General features: G+C 41.3%; 1 protein-coding gene across 1 annotated transcript; it reads left to right on the forward strand.

Moving 5' to 3' along the window:
* Positions 1 to 3607: 3607 nt before the first annotated feature.
* On the forward strand, positions 3608 to 4631 carry LOC132628641 (uncharacterized). Its single transcript, XM_060344405.1, has 4 exons — positions 3608 to 3811; positions 3863 to 4098; positions 4198 to 4274; positions 4324 to 4631. Exons 1-4 carry the CDS (start codon positions 3608 to 3610, stop codon positions 4629 to 4631), a joined length of 825 nt encoding a protein of 274 aa, XP_060200388.1.
* Positions 4632 to 12940: the final 8309 nt, after the last annotated feature.

Consider the following 12940-nt stretch of genomic DNA (forward strand, 5'->3'; position numbering starts at 1 on the left):
ACATGTGAACATATAGGTCTGAGATTACCAAACAACTAACAAGGCAAGGATAAGCAAGCAAGCACCTTGTTTGTTTGTTTTTTTTCAAAAGAAACTTTTGTCATCTATTTTTTAGCATGATAGTAAGCTCGACAAGGTTCAATCAACTCATAGCACTATCTTAGAAAGGAAATTTCAATCAAAGACTAAATCTTCAAGAAATTAAGCACACAGAGAGAAGAACAAGAAACTGAGTTACTACTGAGTTCCATTTTCACTTCCTAGGTTTAGTTTAGGCCCTTTTTATACTCATACTTATTCAATCAACAAGAATACATGAAGTCTTCCCATTTAGCACTTCAAAATCTAAACTAAGACATAACATTTTCCATGATAATCTAGGTAAATGGCTAATAAAAAGAAAAGAAAACTTGTTATCACAAGAATGACATCCACACACAATAGCTTAAGCAAACACACCCTCCTTCTTTCCTTTTTATTGTAGATTCTAGGTAAATATCAGCAATGCACACAGGTTCAAAGGTAAGCTTAAAGACTTCAAACAATTCAACTAACAAATGAGGCTTCATAACCTTAAGTAACCCCTTTAAAAAAGATGTTAGATGATGTTAGGCGTATTTATACGCTTTTCTGCCGTATATTACCCATATTCTACCTTTTTTAGAGAACGAATTAAGCTAAATACACCTAACTAATCATTATTCTTGCATTACGAGCTAATACGTCTGTGTTTGATGCAATCGGGCAATTTTGGAGAAAATGCGTAGTGATTCGGACGAAAATGGAAATTGCACGCAAAACCCGTTTAAGCATCAAAATGAAGAGACGTCTGTCGAGCTGAGGCTAAAGCGAGCGACTGGTGCGCCCTATACCTCGCTCAGCGAGGAGGAGCATGGAATTCGCCAAAGATGGAAGAAATTGGCCAAGTACAAAGTTGACATGTGACATTGCCGAGCGTAGCTCAAGGCGAGGCACAGTCTAGTTTTAAGCCTCGCTTAGCGAGGGTGGTGTCCAAAAGTACAGAAGTTGGAGAAATTTTCCAAGTGTGAAATTGAAGAGTGACCTTGCCGAGCATGGCTCAAGGCGAGACATGGGCAAGTTTTGGACCTCGCTCAGCGAGCATGGACTTCCAAAATGCAAGAGTCCGGAATTTTTTCTAAGTGTAAAACGAGAGGGGGACCTCGCTGAGCATGGCTCAAAGTGAGGCCCTGGCAAGTTTTAGGGGTCGCTCAGCGAACTCCCTCAAAGAAAGGGTACTCATGCTAATTGTTAGACCTGTTTTTGGTGGGCTTTGTAAGGTTATTTCTCAACACTATAAATAGCACCCTTGGTCGCAGAGAGAAAGGAGTTAGACTTATTATCGTAGGGTTTGAACTTTTATCTTCTTAAATTCATTTTTTCTTCATTCGAACATGAAATTCAATTGTTTTAATCCGACTATGAGCGGCTAAGCTCCCTTGTTCTGGGGTTATGGCCAAAGTATGATTGTTGTCGTATGAACTTGAGTTGACATTTATCCTATGTATCATATGAGTTATTTGCTTAATCTTGTGCACGACTATTTTACTGCTTCGCGACCAGTGGGATAAATATTTGATTCTTAGTTTGAACTCGAGAAAGGAATACTTAGTTAAAATGGAGACTGAGCAGAGTAGGATCCTAACCCTGGGCATCGGGGAGCAAATTCACGTCTAGGATAGAGATATACCTAGTTCGCCCTACTTGGTTGATATACAGTAATTATGAATACGTTTGTATGAATGTTCATGACCATAGATATATAGGCGTGAAAGTAATACGAATAGCTGACTAGAGAACTCGAGAGATTCGTAGTCATAAAATTAACCCTGTTAATCAGTAACTCGATAAAGAATAAGAGTCAACGATGGCGCATGCGTAACATGAATACGATAGTGTAATAACCCTGGAATGTCTTCTCTCTGTGATGAACTCAATCTATAACCACGGTTGTTACAACTTGTTCACATAAGTAGTGTTTATTTCCTTTTTGCTATATTTAGTAACCTAAACAAACATCCTTTTATCTCCTTGAATAATTAAGGGCGATAGTATATTTTCGTAGAACCGTTGATCATAAGTCTCTGTGGATACGATAACCGACTTCAAAAATCATTATATTACTTAGCAACCACGTATACTTGTGTGTGTGTTGGGACCCAACAAGTTTTTTTGCGTCGTTGTCGGGGACTTAGAAATCAATTGTTTTACCAGTATGAACTATTTCTACTTTAGTTATCCAAGTATTAACGTCTTGATCTTAGTTGCTAGTTGATTGTAGGTACTCTAATCGAATGCGAAGGACTGCGAGTCAAAACAATCTTGAGGAATTCGATCCTGAACCTAAATGTACTTTCAACTGGCATAGGAGAGATTTGAACTTATTGTAGAATCCACAGGCTCTATTGAATTACCTGTGGTCATGGAAAATAATCCACTAGCGAAAGTGAGAGATGTTGTAGTGCCTCGTGTAGCGGATGTCACTTTAAGCATTGTCAAGCCCACCATCGAAGTGAACTTTGAGCTGAAGCATCCTATGATTCAGCTACTTCACTCTAGTGGGAAATTCACGGGAATGGAACACGAGGATCCTCTACGTCACATCCATAATTTTCTGCAGTTTGTCGATACCTTTGCTACTGGAAGGGTCACTAGAGAATATGTGTGGTTGACACTGTTCCCTTTCTCTCTATTGGGGAATGCAAGTAACGGGCTATTAGGAGAACCTGCCAATTCTATCACTACGTGGGATGACTTGGCGACGAAATTCTTGACAAGGTTCTTTCCACCGGCAAAGACAGCTTGCCTCCGAAGGGAGATCATGTCATTCAGGAAGAAAATTAGAGAAATTTGTATCAAGCATGGGAGAGGTTCAAGGGTCTTCTCAGAGATTGTCCTCACCACCATCAGACGAATGAAGTTCTAGCACACACATTTATTGATAGTCTGGATGCCCAACATAAGTCATCACTAGACACTGCTGCTGGAGGGCAAGCCCTTGATCTGAGCTATGAAGAATTATTCACATTATTGAACAGGTTTACTCAGAGCACTCCAGACTGGCAAGATGACACAACTAGTATTCCAGCTAAGAAGGCACCTGGTGTTATTGAAGTGGATAATTTTACGGTTCTATCAGCACAAATTGAGGCCATGCGCACTGAAATTAAGAAGTTAACTACGGCGCAAGCTCAACCACGGGTGCAAGTAGTGCAGCAAGCTAACATTTTTTGTGAAGTCTGCGGAGAAGGTCACATGAGCAATATGTGTCCCACGAATCCAGCATCCATACTTTGTGGGTAATGTTGGATGGGGCAAGGTAGTAATAACCAGTATGGTAATACGTACAACTCCAACTGGAGAAATCATCCAAACTTCGGTTGGGAAGGTAACCAGGGTATCAGAAACAGAATTATCAGCCACCACAAGTACCTCAGGCTCCAGCACCCATTACGTAAGCTCCCGCAAATAGCATGGAAGAGATGATGAAAAAGATAATGGGTGATATGCAAAAGATGATGTTAGACCAGCAAAAGTTGATAGTGATAATCAGAACCGCTATTTGGCGGTGCAAAACTTAGAGAGACAAATGGGTCAGACAGCTGGTGCTCAGAACACAAGACCACCAGGGGGACTTCCAAGTGACACTGATCCAAATCCGAAACTATGTGCAGCAGTGTCTCTCAGAAAGGGGCGGCAACTAGAGGAATTGATGTCGAAGAAAGTGATTCCGGCAGAAACAGCTACTGAAGACGAGATTATTGAGATGGAGAGAGTGGCGAAGACACCGGTGGTAAAGCACCCACAACCAGTGGTTGCCAAACTACCACCTCTGTTCCCTTAGAGGTTGGCAAAACAAAAGGAAGAGGCCACATACAAAAAGTTTCTTGATTTATCGAAGCAAGTACATGTGAATGTTCCTTTAATTGACATGCTTCAAGGGATCCCGAAATATGCCAAGTACATCAAGGACATCGTGGCAAACAAGAGTCGTTTCACAGAGTATGCTACTGTTGCACTTACTGAGGAGTGCACTTCCCGTATTCAAAACAAATTTGCCTACAAAGTTGAAGGATCCAGGTAGTTTCACTATCGAAATCACGATTGGAAAGCAGATCATTGCACGTGCACTATGTGATCTGGGGCTAGTATCAACTTGATGCCGTCATCTATGTTCAGAAAACTGAGGTTGGGAAACCCGAGACCTACTACTATTGTTCTGCAGCTGGCAAATAGATCTTTAGCCAGGCCCGATGGTATTATTGAAGATGTCCTTGTGCAATGGGTCTCTCATATTTCATGCAGATTTTTTCATCTTGGAATTCGAGCCAGATCCGGAAGTCCCATTTATTTTAAGGCATCCATTTATTGCCACAGGAAGAGCATTGATCGATATAGCAGCAGGGCAGCTATCTATGAGGGTACACGATAAGGTTGAAGTATTTAATGTGTACAAATCCCTCAAGTTGCCCGCAATCTATGAGGAGCATTCTGCTATTACTGTGATGAATGACGACACTAGGAGACCTCTCATCACTTCTCATGACCCGTTGGAGAGAGCGCTAGTAGGTAAAGATATTTTTGGAGATACAGAAGCTGATGTGATGATGTAGATTCTTCACCTGGCAGGCATTTACATTCGAGAGGGGGATTTCGAGCCGCTCGACAGAAAAATTGGGCCACCACCCAAGTTATCAATAGAAGAGCCCCCGAAATTAGAGTTGAAGCCTTTACCCGTGCATCTTAAATATGCATTTTTGGGCGTGGGTGAAACTCTACTAGTTATATTGGCAGCAGAATTCACTGATGAAGAAGTAACGATTTCTCTGGAGGTTTGAAGAATAGAAAGAAAGCGTTGGGTTGGAAGATCTCAGATATTTAGGGAATCAGTCCAGCATTCTGCATGCATAAGATATTTATGGAGGAAGATTACAAACTGAGTATACAGCACCAGAGACATTTGAATCCACCAATGAAGGAAGTAGCTAAGAAAGAGGTGATCAAGTGGTTAGATTCAGGCATCATCTACCCCATTTCTGATAGCAAGTGGGTGAACCCTGTACAGTGTGTCCCAAAGAAAGGTGGGATGACAGTGATAGAAAATGACAAGAACGAGCTCATCCCAACTAGAACTATAACAGGGTTGAGGATTTGCATGGATTACAGGAAACTGAATGAAGCTACAAAAAAAGATCACTATCCTATTCCATTTATCGATCAGATGCTTCACAGATTAGCAGGCCAGGAGTGCTATTGCTTCCTTGATGGATACTCTGGCTATAACCAATTAGCAATTGCACCAGAAGATCAGGAGAAGACGACATTTATTTGTCCCTACGGTACATATGCTTTCAAGCGAATTCCGTTTGGACTCTGTAATGCACCAGCAACATTTCAACGGTGTATGATGGATATATTCTCTGAGATGGTGGAGGATTTTGGAAGTGTTCATGGATGACTTCTGTTTTTGGGAATTCATTCGCAACAGTTTTGCGGAATCTAGATCATGTTCTGGCAAGATGTGAAGAAACCAACTTGGTGCTGAACTGGGAGAAGTGTCAATTTATGGTTCGAGAGGGTATTGTTCTCGGACATAAGGTGTCGAAAAAGGGCTTGGAGGTTGATCGTGCTAAAGTGGATGTTATTGAGAAACTACCACCCCCGGTCTCTGTTAAGGGGGTGCGCAGTTTCTCGGTCATGCAGGATTTTACAGACGGTTCATTAAGGACTTCTCAAAAATATCGAGCCCTATGTGCAAGTTTCTTGAGAAGGAAGTTAAGTTTTTATTCAGTGATGCATGCGTGCAGGCTTTTGAAGAGTTAAAGCAGAGGTTGGTGATCACACCAATAATGATTGCTCCTGACTGGAACTTGCCATTTGAATTAATGTGTGATGCTAACGATACTGCTGTAGGAGCTGTTTTGGGCCAGAGGAAGAACAAGATATTCCACTCTATCTACTATGCCAGCAAGACATTGGATGCTGCTCAAATAAATTATACAGTTACGGAAAACGAATTGCTAGTTGTGGTGTTATGTCCCGTGTTTTCGTATAATTGGAAATTGAGAAATAATTACGATTTATGTGTTATAAGGAAATATTTGATTTTAGTGAATATGACTATGTTGGTTATGGAATTATTAATGTTAAGACCTTGGGGAAGGCCGAGAATAAATTTGGAATTTCGGAAATTAGTTTCGGGAATTACAAAACGGGACGTTTTATGAATTGGGCCAAGAAAAATACAACACAAAAATTGGGCCCAAAGAGGTGAAGTGGCCGGCCATGACATGGTCTAAGCCCACTTTAAATGGTCATGTGATTATCACATGACCTATATTGTGGATATATATCAATTAATACTTAGTAATTATCAAGATCAAAGAACAAAAAGCAAAGAACACCAAAGAAAGAAGGGTTCGGCCGTAGCTAGAGAGAAAAAGAAAGAAAAATTTCCAAGCTTGATTGTTGATCCAAACATCCTAGTTTCTACATAGTTGTGAAGTGCTCAAGACCCTCTTCAACGGGGTATAATTAGTTTGGCGCAAGAACTACGTTTACAACAAGTCGGGTTTTCAAGAAAAGGTAAGAATTTTGCCCCTTTAATGTTATAGAATTGTTATGAATGTGTTAAGGATTGAGAATAGACGGGAATCCCGTAACTTTGATGTATATAGAAAGTCGTGTGTGTGTGTGTGTATGGTGTGTTGGCCGTGAGTTATATGTAGTGCAAAGGCATGGGAATTGTATCTTGTTTAGTTGGTTTGTGGCGTCGTTATAACTTTTATGTCGTAAATAATTGATTGATGAATTAAAGTGGCGTTGGAAAATGATTTTGGACGTTATCGGAAAGTGTATACCTTTGGTATAATTGTGTATATCATTGTATATTTAGGGTGCTAAATACTTTAAATATGAGTTATAGTTGATGTTAATGAATTCGGAATGAAACGACGCAAGTTAGAACCTTCGTTATAAGTTTTGATGTACTTGAAGGAATTAGTGAAAGTAATGAATTTTGGACGATTTTGTATATAGTTTGGAATATGTTTGGGATGTGTTTGAATAATCGCGAATGAGTAAATGGATATAATGATGTGGATATAGATTTGGAGTTTTGGAAGTTTAAATGAAAAGTTGCCAACTTAGGTAATAAGGTAGGACTTTGAAGGTAGAGTGGTTTGATTGTGATTTGTGTTGTTTGTTGATGTGTGGGCTGCTGTTGTTGTTGTATTTTGAGCTGAGCTAAGTCTCGGGGATGTTAGATTTATAGGGGAAGTGCTGCCGAAATTTCGGTAGGCAAAAATTAAGTTAATGGCATTTTTCAGCCTAAGAATCTCAATTGGTAACTTTGACCATTTGCAGATTTTAGACGGAACGGGACTTGACTTTTGGGAGAGCATACGACGTCTGTAAGGTATGTAAAGCTACCCACTCCTTCGTTTGGCATATCTTAGTATGATAGGCGAATATGAGAACTTCCGGAGCATTTCTGCTCCTCGAAACCCGATCCACAGAAAGGTTACTATTCATTCAATTCAATTGAAGCCTAAGGGCTCTATTTTTGGCTAGAATGCCACCACTCGTCCGAAACCTATCGAAATGTGGTCGGGTAACTTAGAAATGATTATGTATGACCCTTTGGCCTATAAATGTTAAGAAAATATGTTCGCCACCTCAATTTGACTCGAGGTGGGTCCGCTAACCTCGATACGCCTTATTTGCCTTATTAGGCTATCTTTGTGAATAAAGTTTGAGATGGTACTTTCGATTTTGGAATCCCCTCTTATGAGATATATTTGGAATATTATGATATGATAAGTTACGTTTTGAGCCATACGTACCATTTTGGAAACTTTTGTGAAACGGATCTTTGTATCGGCTACGTATTCGCTTATTTTGTGCTATGGAACGATTTGTAAAACTATTATGTTTTGAAAGACTATTTTGAAGTATGATTTGCATTTGTTTGCTCACGACTCCGCTCGTGCCTTATTATGACTTCGTTCACCGGTTCCCAGGCCGGTTATGATTCGTGCGCCTTATAGTAATTCGGCCGTATGCTGTGTTACGGTTCCCGAGGCTTCGCCATAGGGCCGGGTTCAGTTTGGAGTTATGCTGTGATATGGCTCGTGATGCGATACGCTCACCTATGATTATGCTTGTGTTCGGGGATGTACGAAGATTTGAAACCTTCTGGTGTTATGCTGTGTGTGGCGACAGCGTCGGAGTGGCGACCACGTTCCTAAGCGTTTGCATGATTTCATTTGCATTATGTATACGTATATGATTTCGATATAGATTTTGACCTACCCATTTTTACTCCACTCTGACATTTGATTTGCTATCGGTTTTGATCCATATTTCTGTACTCCGTGCTTTACATACTCAGTACATATTTCGTACTGACCCCCTTTCTTCGGGGGATGCGTTTTATGCCCGCAGGTGCAGATATCGGTGATCCTCCGCAGCAGGCTTCACTTCTTGCTATTCCGGAGTACTCCTATTTGATCCGGAGTCCACTTTTGGTACAGACTTTTTTTGCTTTGTATATATTCGGTATGTTTGACTATTTGGGTACGGCGGGGCCCTGTCTCTCCATATGTCTTTGTTTTGAGTTTGTAGAGGCCTGTAGTCATATATGTGGGGCGAGGGTCCTATGTATGTTTGTCTGATTTTGTTTTCTGGTCTTAGAGCGGTCCGTTCGTTATGATGGCCCCAAATGGCCCTTATGCTTATGTTTGCACTTTTGGCCGGCGATGTCTACTCCGCCGCTTCGTTTGTATTTGATATGATATTTTGATTTGGCACGACCGCTTAAGACATATTTTGATATAAATTATGTTCGATATGATTTTGAAAAATTATGAAATAAGTTTGGATTTGAAAATGAATGTGCGATTCGGTCTGGGTACCCAGGTAGGGTGCCAGTCGCGGCCCACGGGGCTGGGTCGTGACATGTGGTGTATGCGTTTGATAAATTTCGGTCTTATCTTGTGGGAACTCATGTTATAGTGTACACGGATCATGCTGTACTCTGATACTTATTTAGCAAGAAAGATGCGAAACCCAGGCTTATTCGGTGGATTCTCCTATTGTAGGAGTTTGATGTGGAAATCAAAGACCGTAAGGGGACAGAGAATCAAGTAGATAATAATTTATCAAGACTAGAGAATCATGATCATGTGCTAGAAGACGGTCAAATTCGAGAAGCTTTTCCCGATGAGCAACTTTTTGCTATTCCTGCGGCAGAAGTACCATGGTATGCGGATATTGTGAAATTGATAGTGAGTGGAATCTATCCACCTGAAACTACTACCAACCAGAGAAGGAAGCTCTATCATGATTCGCGGTTCTACTTATGGGATAAGCCGTATTTGTTCAAGCAAGGCCCTGATCAATTGGTAAGAAGATGCATTCCATAAACAGAGGTGAGTCAAGTGTTAGAGATTTGTCATTCCTTCCCATATGGACATCACAATGGAGATCGTACTTCCGCAAAAGTGTTGTAATCTGTTTTTTATTAGCCCACATTATTCAAAGATGCGCATGCGTTTGTTAGGGGATGTGACAGATGTCAGCAAACCGGAACAATCCCTAAGAGGCATGAGATGCCTTTGACCAATATTTTGGAGGTAGAGATATTTGACATATAGGGTATTGATTTTATGGGACCGTTCCCTCCATCTTATGGGAATAAATACATTCTCGTGGCCGTTGATTATGTATCTAAGTGGGTGAAGGCAATCGCCTTACCTACGAATGATGCAAAAGTGGTGGTGAGCTTTGTGAAAAATAGCACATTCACAAGGTTTGGGACCCCACGCGCGATGATTAGCGATAGAGGAGCATACTTTTGCAATCATTTAATGAGGAATCTCTTGAACAAATATGGGGTGAGGCACAAGGTAGAGACTGCCTACCACTCGTAGACCAGTGGACAGGTGGAAGTATCGAATCGAGAAATAAAGCAGATTCTTGAGAAGACTATTAATGCACAGCGAAAAGATTGGGCAGTGAAACTCGATGATGCACTGTGGGCCTATCGAACAACATATAATATGCCTATTGGGACTTCTCCCTACAGGATGATTTATGGGATGGCCTGTCACTTGCCCGTTGAATTGGAGTATAAGGCATATTGGGCAATCAAAAAGCTTAACCTTGACATGGAGCTTGCAGGAAAGATGTGGATGTTGCAGTTGTATGAACTTGATGAATTTTACTGCAAGCCTACGAGAATGCCAAATTGTATAAGGAGAAGACCAAGAGATGGCATGATAGGCATATCCAGGAGTGGTCTTTTGAGCCTGGCCAATTGGTCCTGTTGTTTAACTCAAGGCTCAAGCTGTTCCTTGGCAAGCTGAGATCGAAATGGTCAGGTCCTTTTGAAGTGGTAAGTGTGACAAAGCATGGAGCTGTGGAGTCGCGTAAGCCAAAGACCGAGGAAACTTTCTTGGTTAATAGGCAGAGGGTGAAGCATTATTGGGCGGAGGATATGGACAGACACAAGACCTCAGTGGATCTTTTGAATGAGTAAGCGAAGGACTTGCGTCGGGCCACGACGTTAACTAAAGCGCTTCTCGGGAGGCAACCCAAGTTTGTAATGTAATACATATAAAAAAAAGGAGTCGTGCCACGACCTAAACTACGGCGCTGGTTAAGAGGCAACCCAACGTTTTATTGCTTTCATAGTTAGGATTTTAATTCATACTAATGGGCAGTGTTGAAGTGGTGTTTTGCAGGCAAAAAGGTGTAAATGGGCGAAACAGTGAAACGTGAACAAATGGGGCTAAAAAAAATTCTATGGTAAAAGGTGATCAGGTACCTCGCTGAGCGTGGCTCAAAGCGAGGGGCATTCTTGCTTTTGGGCTCGCTCGGCGAGAAGGTGAGTCAAAACGCGAAAAATGTTAAAAACAAATTCCAACGCAAAAATGAGCAGAGTCCTCGTCGAGCGTGGGCCAAGGCTTGATCACTTCTCGCCTTGAGCCTCGCTTAGCGAGGTGGGCAAAAAAAAAGAAAAAAATGATTTTATGTGTCGGGTCTACCCGACTCGACCCACCTGAATTTCAAAATTAAAAAAAAACCCTTCACCCTTTTATTTCACTCTTTCAACCATACCTTATTCCCCTAAAACCCTTCACCACAACAAACCTTCATCTGCATTCTAGGGTGTTTGCCCTCCAAATTCTAGTAAGCTTTATTTTGCTTTCTTTCTTTCTATTTTCGTTTTATCTTTCTGAATCATGGTATGTGTTTATCCCATTCCCATTCCCCCATTACATTAAATGATGACATTGCTTCTAAATTAATGCATGTGTTCTAAAATTATGAAAAATAGAAGCTTTTCAGCTTATGTTAATGGTGGAAGTTGATAATGTGAAAGGTTGATAATGGAGAATGTGGATTTCGAAATTGTGATAATGATTGGAGCTTGGGTGTTACCTAGTGCTTGAATTCCATGTCAAAATTTTGGTTGTTCACCACCCTTTGACCATTAAATAGGTTGTTGCACAAACAATGCATCCCAAGTGTTCGATGAAATGCCCCAAAGTATTGTCATGGGCAGAATGGTCCCAACGACTGATGGATGACGATCGTCTTGAGGGAACATTAGTCGTAGGATGTTAGGTTGTGTGATTTGCCTCACGAATGTGCAAAAATTTAAGTGGGGGTGATTTGTTGGAATTTCAAGCTATGAAAGCTTTGAAATTGGGTGTTGCTAGTCGCGTCGATAAAAATGTTGACAAAGAAATTTCATGGGAAGTCTGAGTACCTTTCACGTGACTAGTTGACACCCCCGCTAGCGAACTAAGTGTGGGGTCGTTCTGACACCCAATTGGCTTAGTTAGTTAGCCATTTCTGACACAATACTAATGTTTTTGTTTGGTTGACACAGGCGCTTAAAGTATGGGAAAAACAAAGCAAAAAGGAGAAGGCCACTGATAATCCAACTAGGAAAAGAGCTCGTACTGGCCAATCTTCTAAGGGCCAGCCTTCACATGGCCCTAGCTCTATACCGGTTGCGGATGAAAGTGGCCAACCACCCCAAGCTGACCAACTTCAAGGGCAACAACAAAAGAGAGTGAAAAGAAAATATAGGTTGTACTGGGTGCAGGATTACGAGCATGAGTGGTACAAAAAGTTCAAATACATGAAATGCCTACTTGAGACACCTGTTCAGGAAGCTAGCCTCAAAGCACAACATTTTATCATCTGGGCGCGAATTTATAAGTTGGGCTTGCAGTTTGTCTTTAAAGACCCAGGTATATGTAATATGCATTTAGTGCGCGAGGTGTATGCTAATTGGGTTGTTGATGATGAGGATGAAATTTGTGTTCGAGGTGTGGTAGTGCCTTTTACTGATGACTACATATGTGATTTTTTGGGGACCCAGAGGGGTGTTGACAAGGATGCTTTTGAGTAGTTGGTTCTTCGGCCTCCTTATCGACAAATGAGGCATACTCTATGTGGACCCCAGTCAAATGTTAGGTGGCTTCGCAGGTTTGATAATAATGCACATAATTCTTTTCCCCTTGCCCACATGACACAAAAGGCAAGGGTGTGGCTCTGAGTTGTATGTGCGAGGATTATGCCGGTTGGCCACTATTTTGATGTGAGTAGAGAGAGGATCTGTATGGTATATGCTTTGATGACGGGTCAGCTTATTAACATGGGAGCGATACTGAAGAGAAACATGAAAAAAGTTCGCAAAGGATATGAAGCCCGCAGGTTTTTATTTGGCAATACCCTCACTCATATTTGTCATAAGGAGGATGTGGATGAGGAGGATTGAGATGGTAAGGTGCCAGTGATAGGGCCAGCTGTTGATGTGACCCGAGTGAAAAACCCGGACAATATTCATGGGCAGACTCTGACAGCTCCTCAGCGTCATGCTAGAGATGATTCCATTATAGCCAAC

This window comes from Lycium barbarum, chromosome 2 (assembly GCF_019175385.1).
Source record: "Lycium barbarum isolate Lr01 chromosome 2, ASM1917538v2, whole genome shotgun sequence".
NCBI lineage: Eukaryota > Viridiplantae > Streptophyta > Magnoliopsida > Solanales > Solanaceae > Lycium > Lycium barbarum.

What these genes read in the sequence shown, in the direction of transcription:
- LOC132628641 (XM_060344405.1), top strand. Translation starts at nt 3,608, where the DNA reads ATGGGTCAGACAGCTGGTGCTCAGAACACAAGACCACCAGGGGGACTT. An exon ending in GAGTGGCGAAGACACCGGTG is followed by an intron (nt 3,812 to 3,862) that starts GTAAAGCACCCA and finishes CTGTTCCCTTAG; the next exon opens with AGGTTGGCAAAACAAAAGGA. An exon ending in ATCTTTAGCCAGGCCCGATG is followed by an intron (nt 4,275 to 4,323) that starts GTATTATTGAAG and finishes TATTTCATGCAG; the next exon opens with ATTTTTTCATCTTGGAATTC.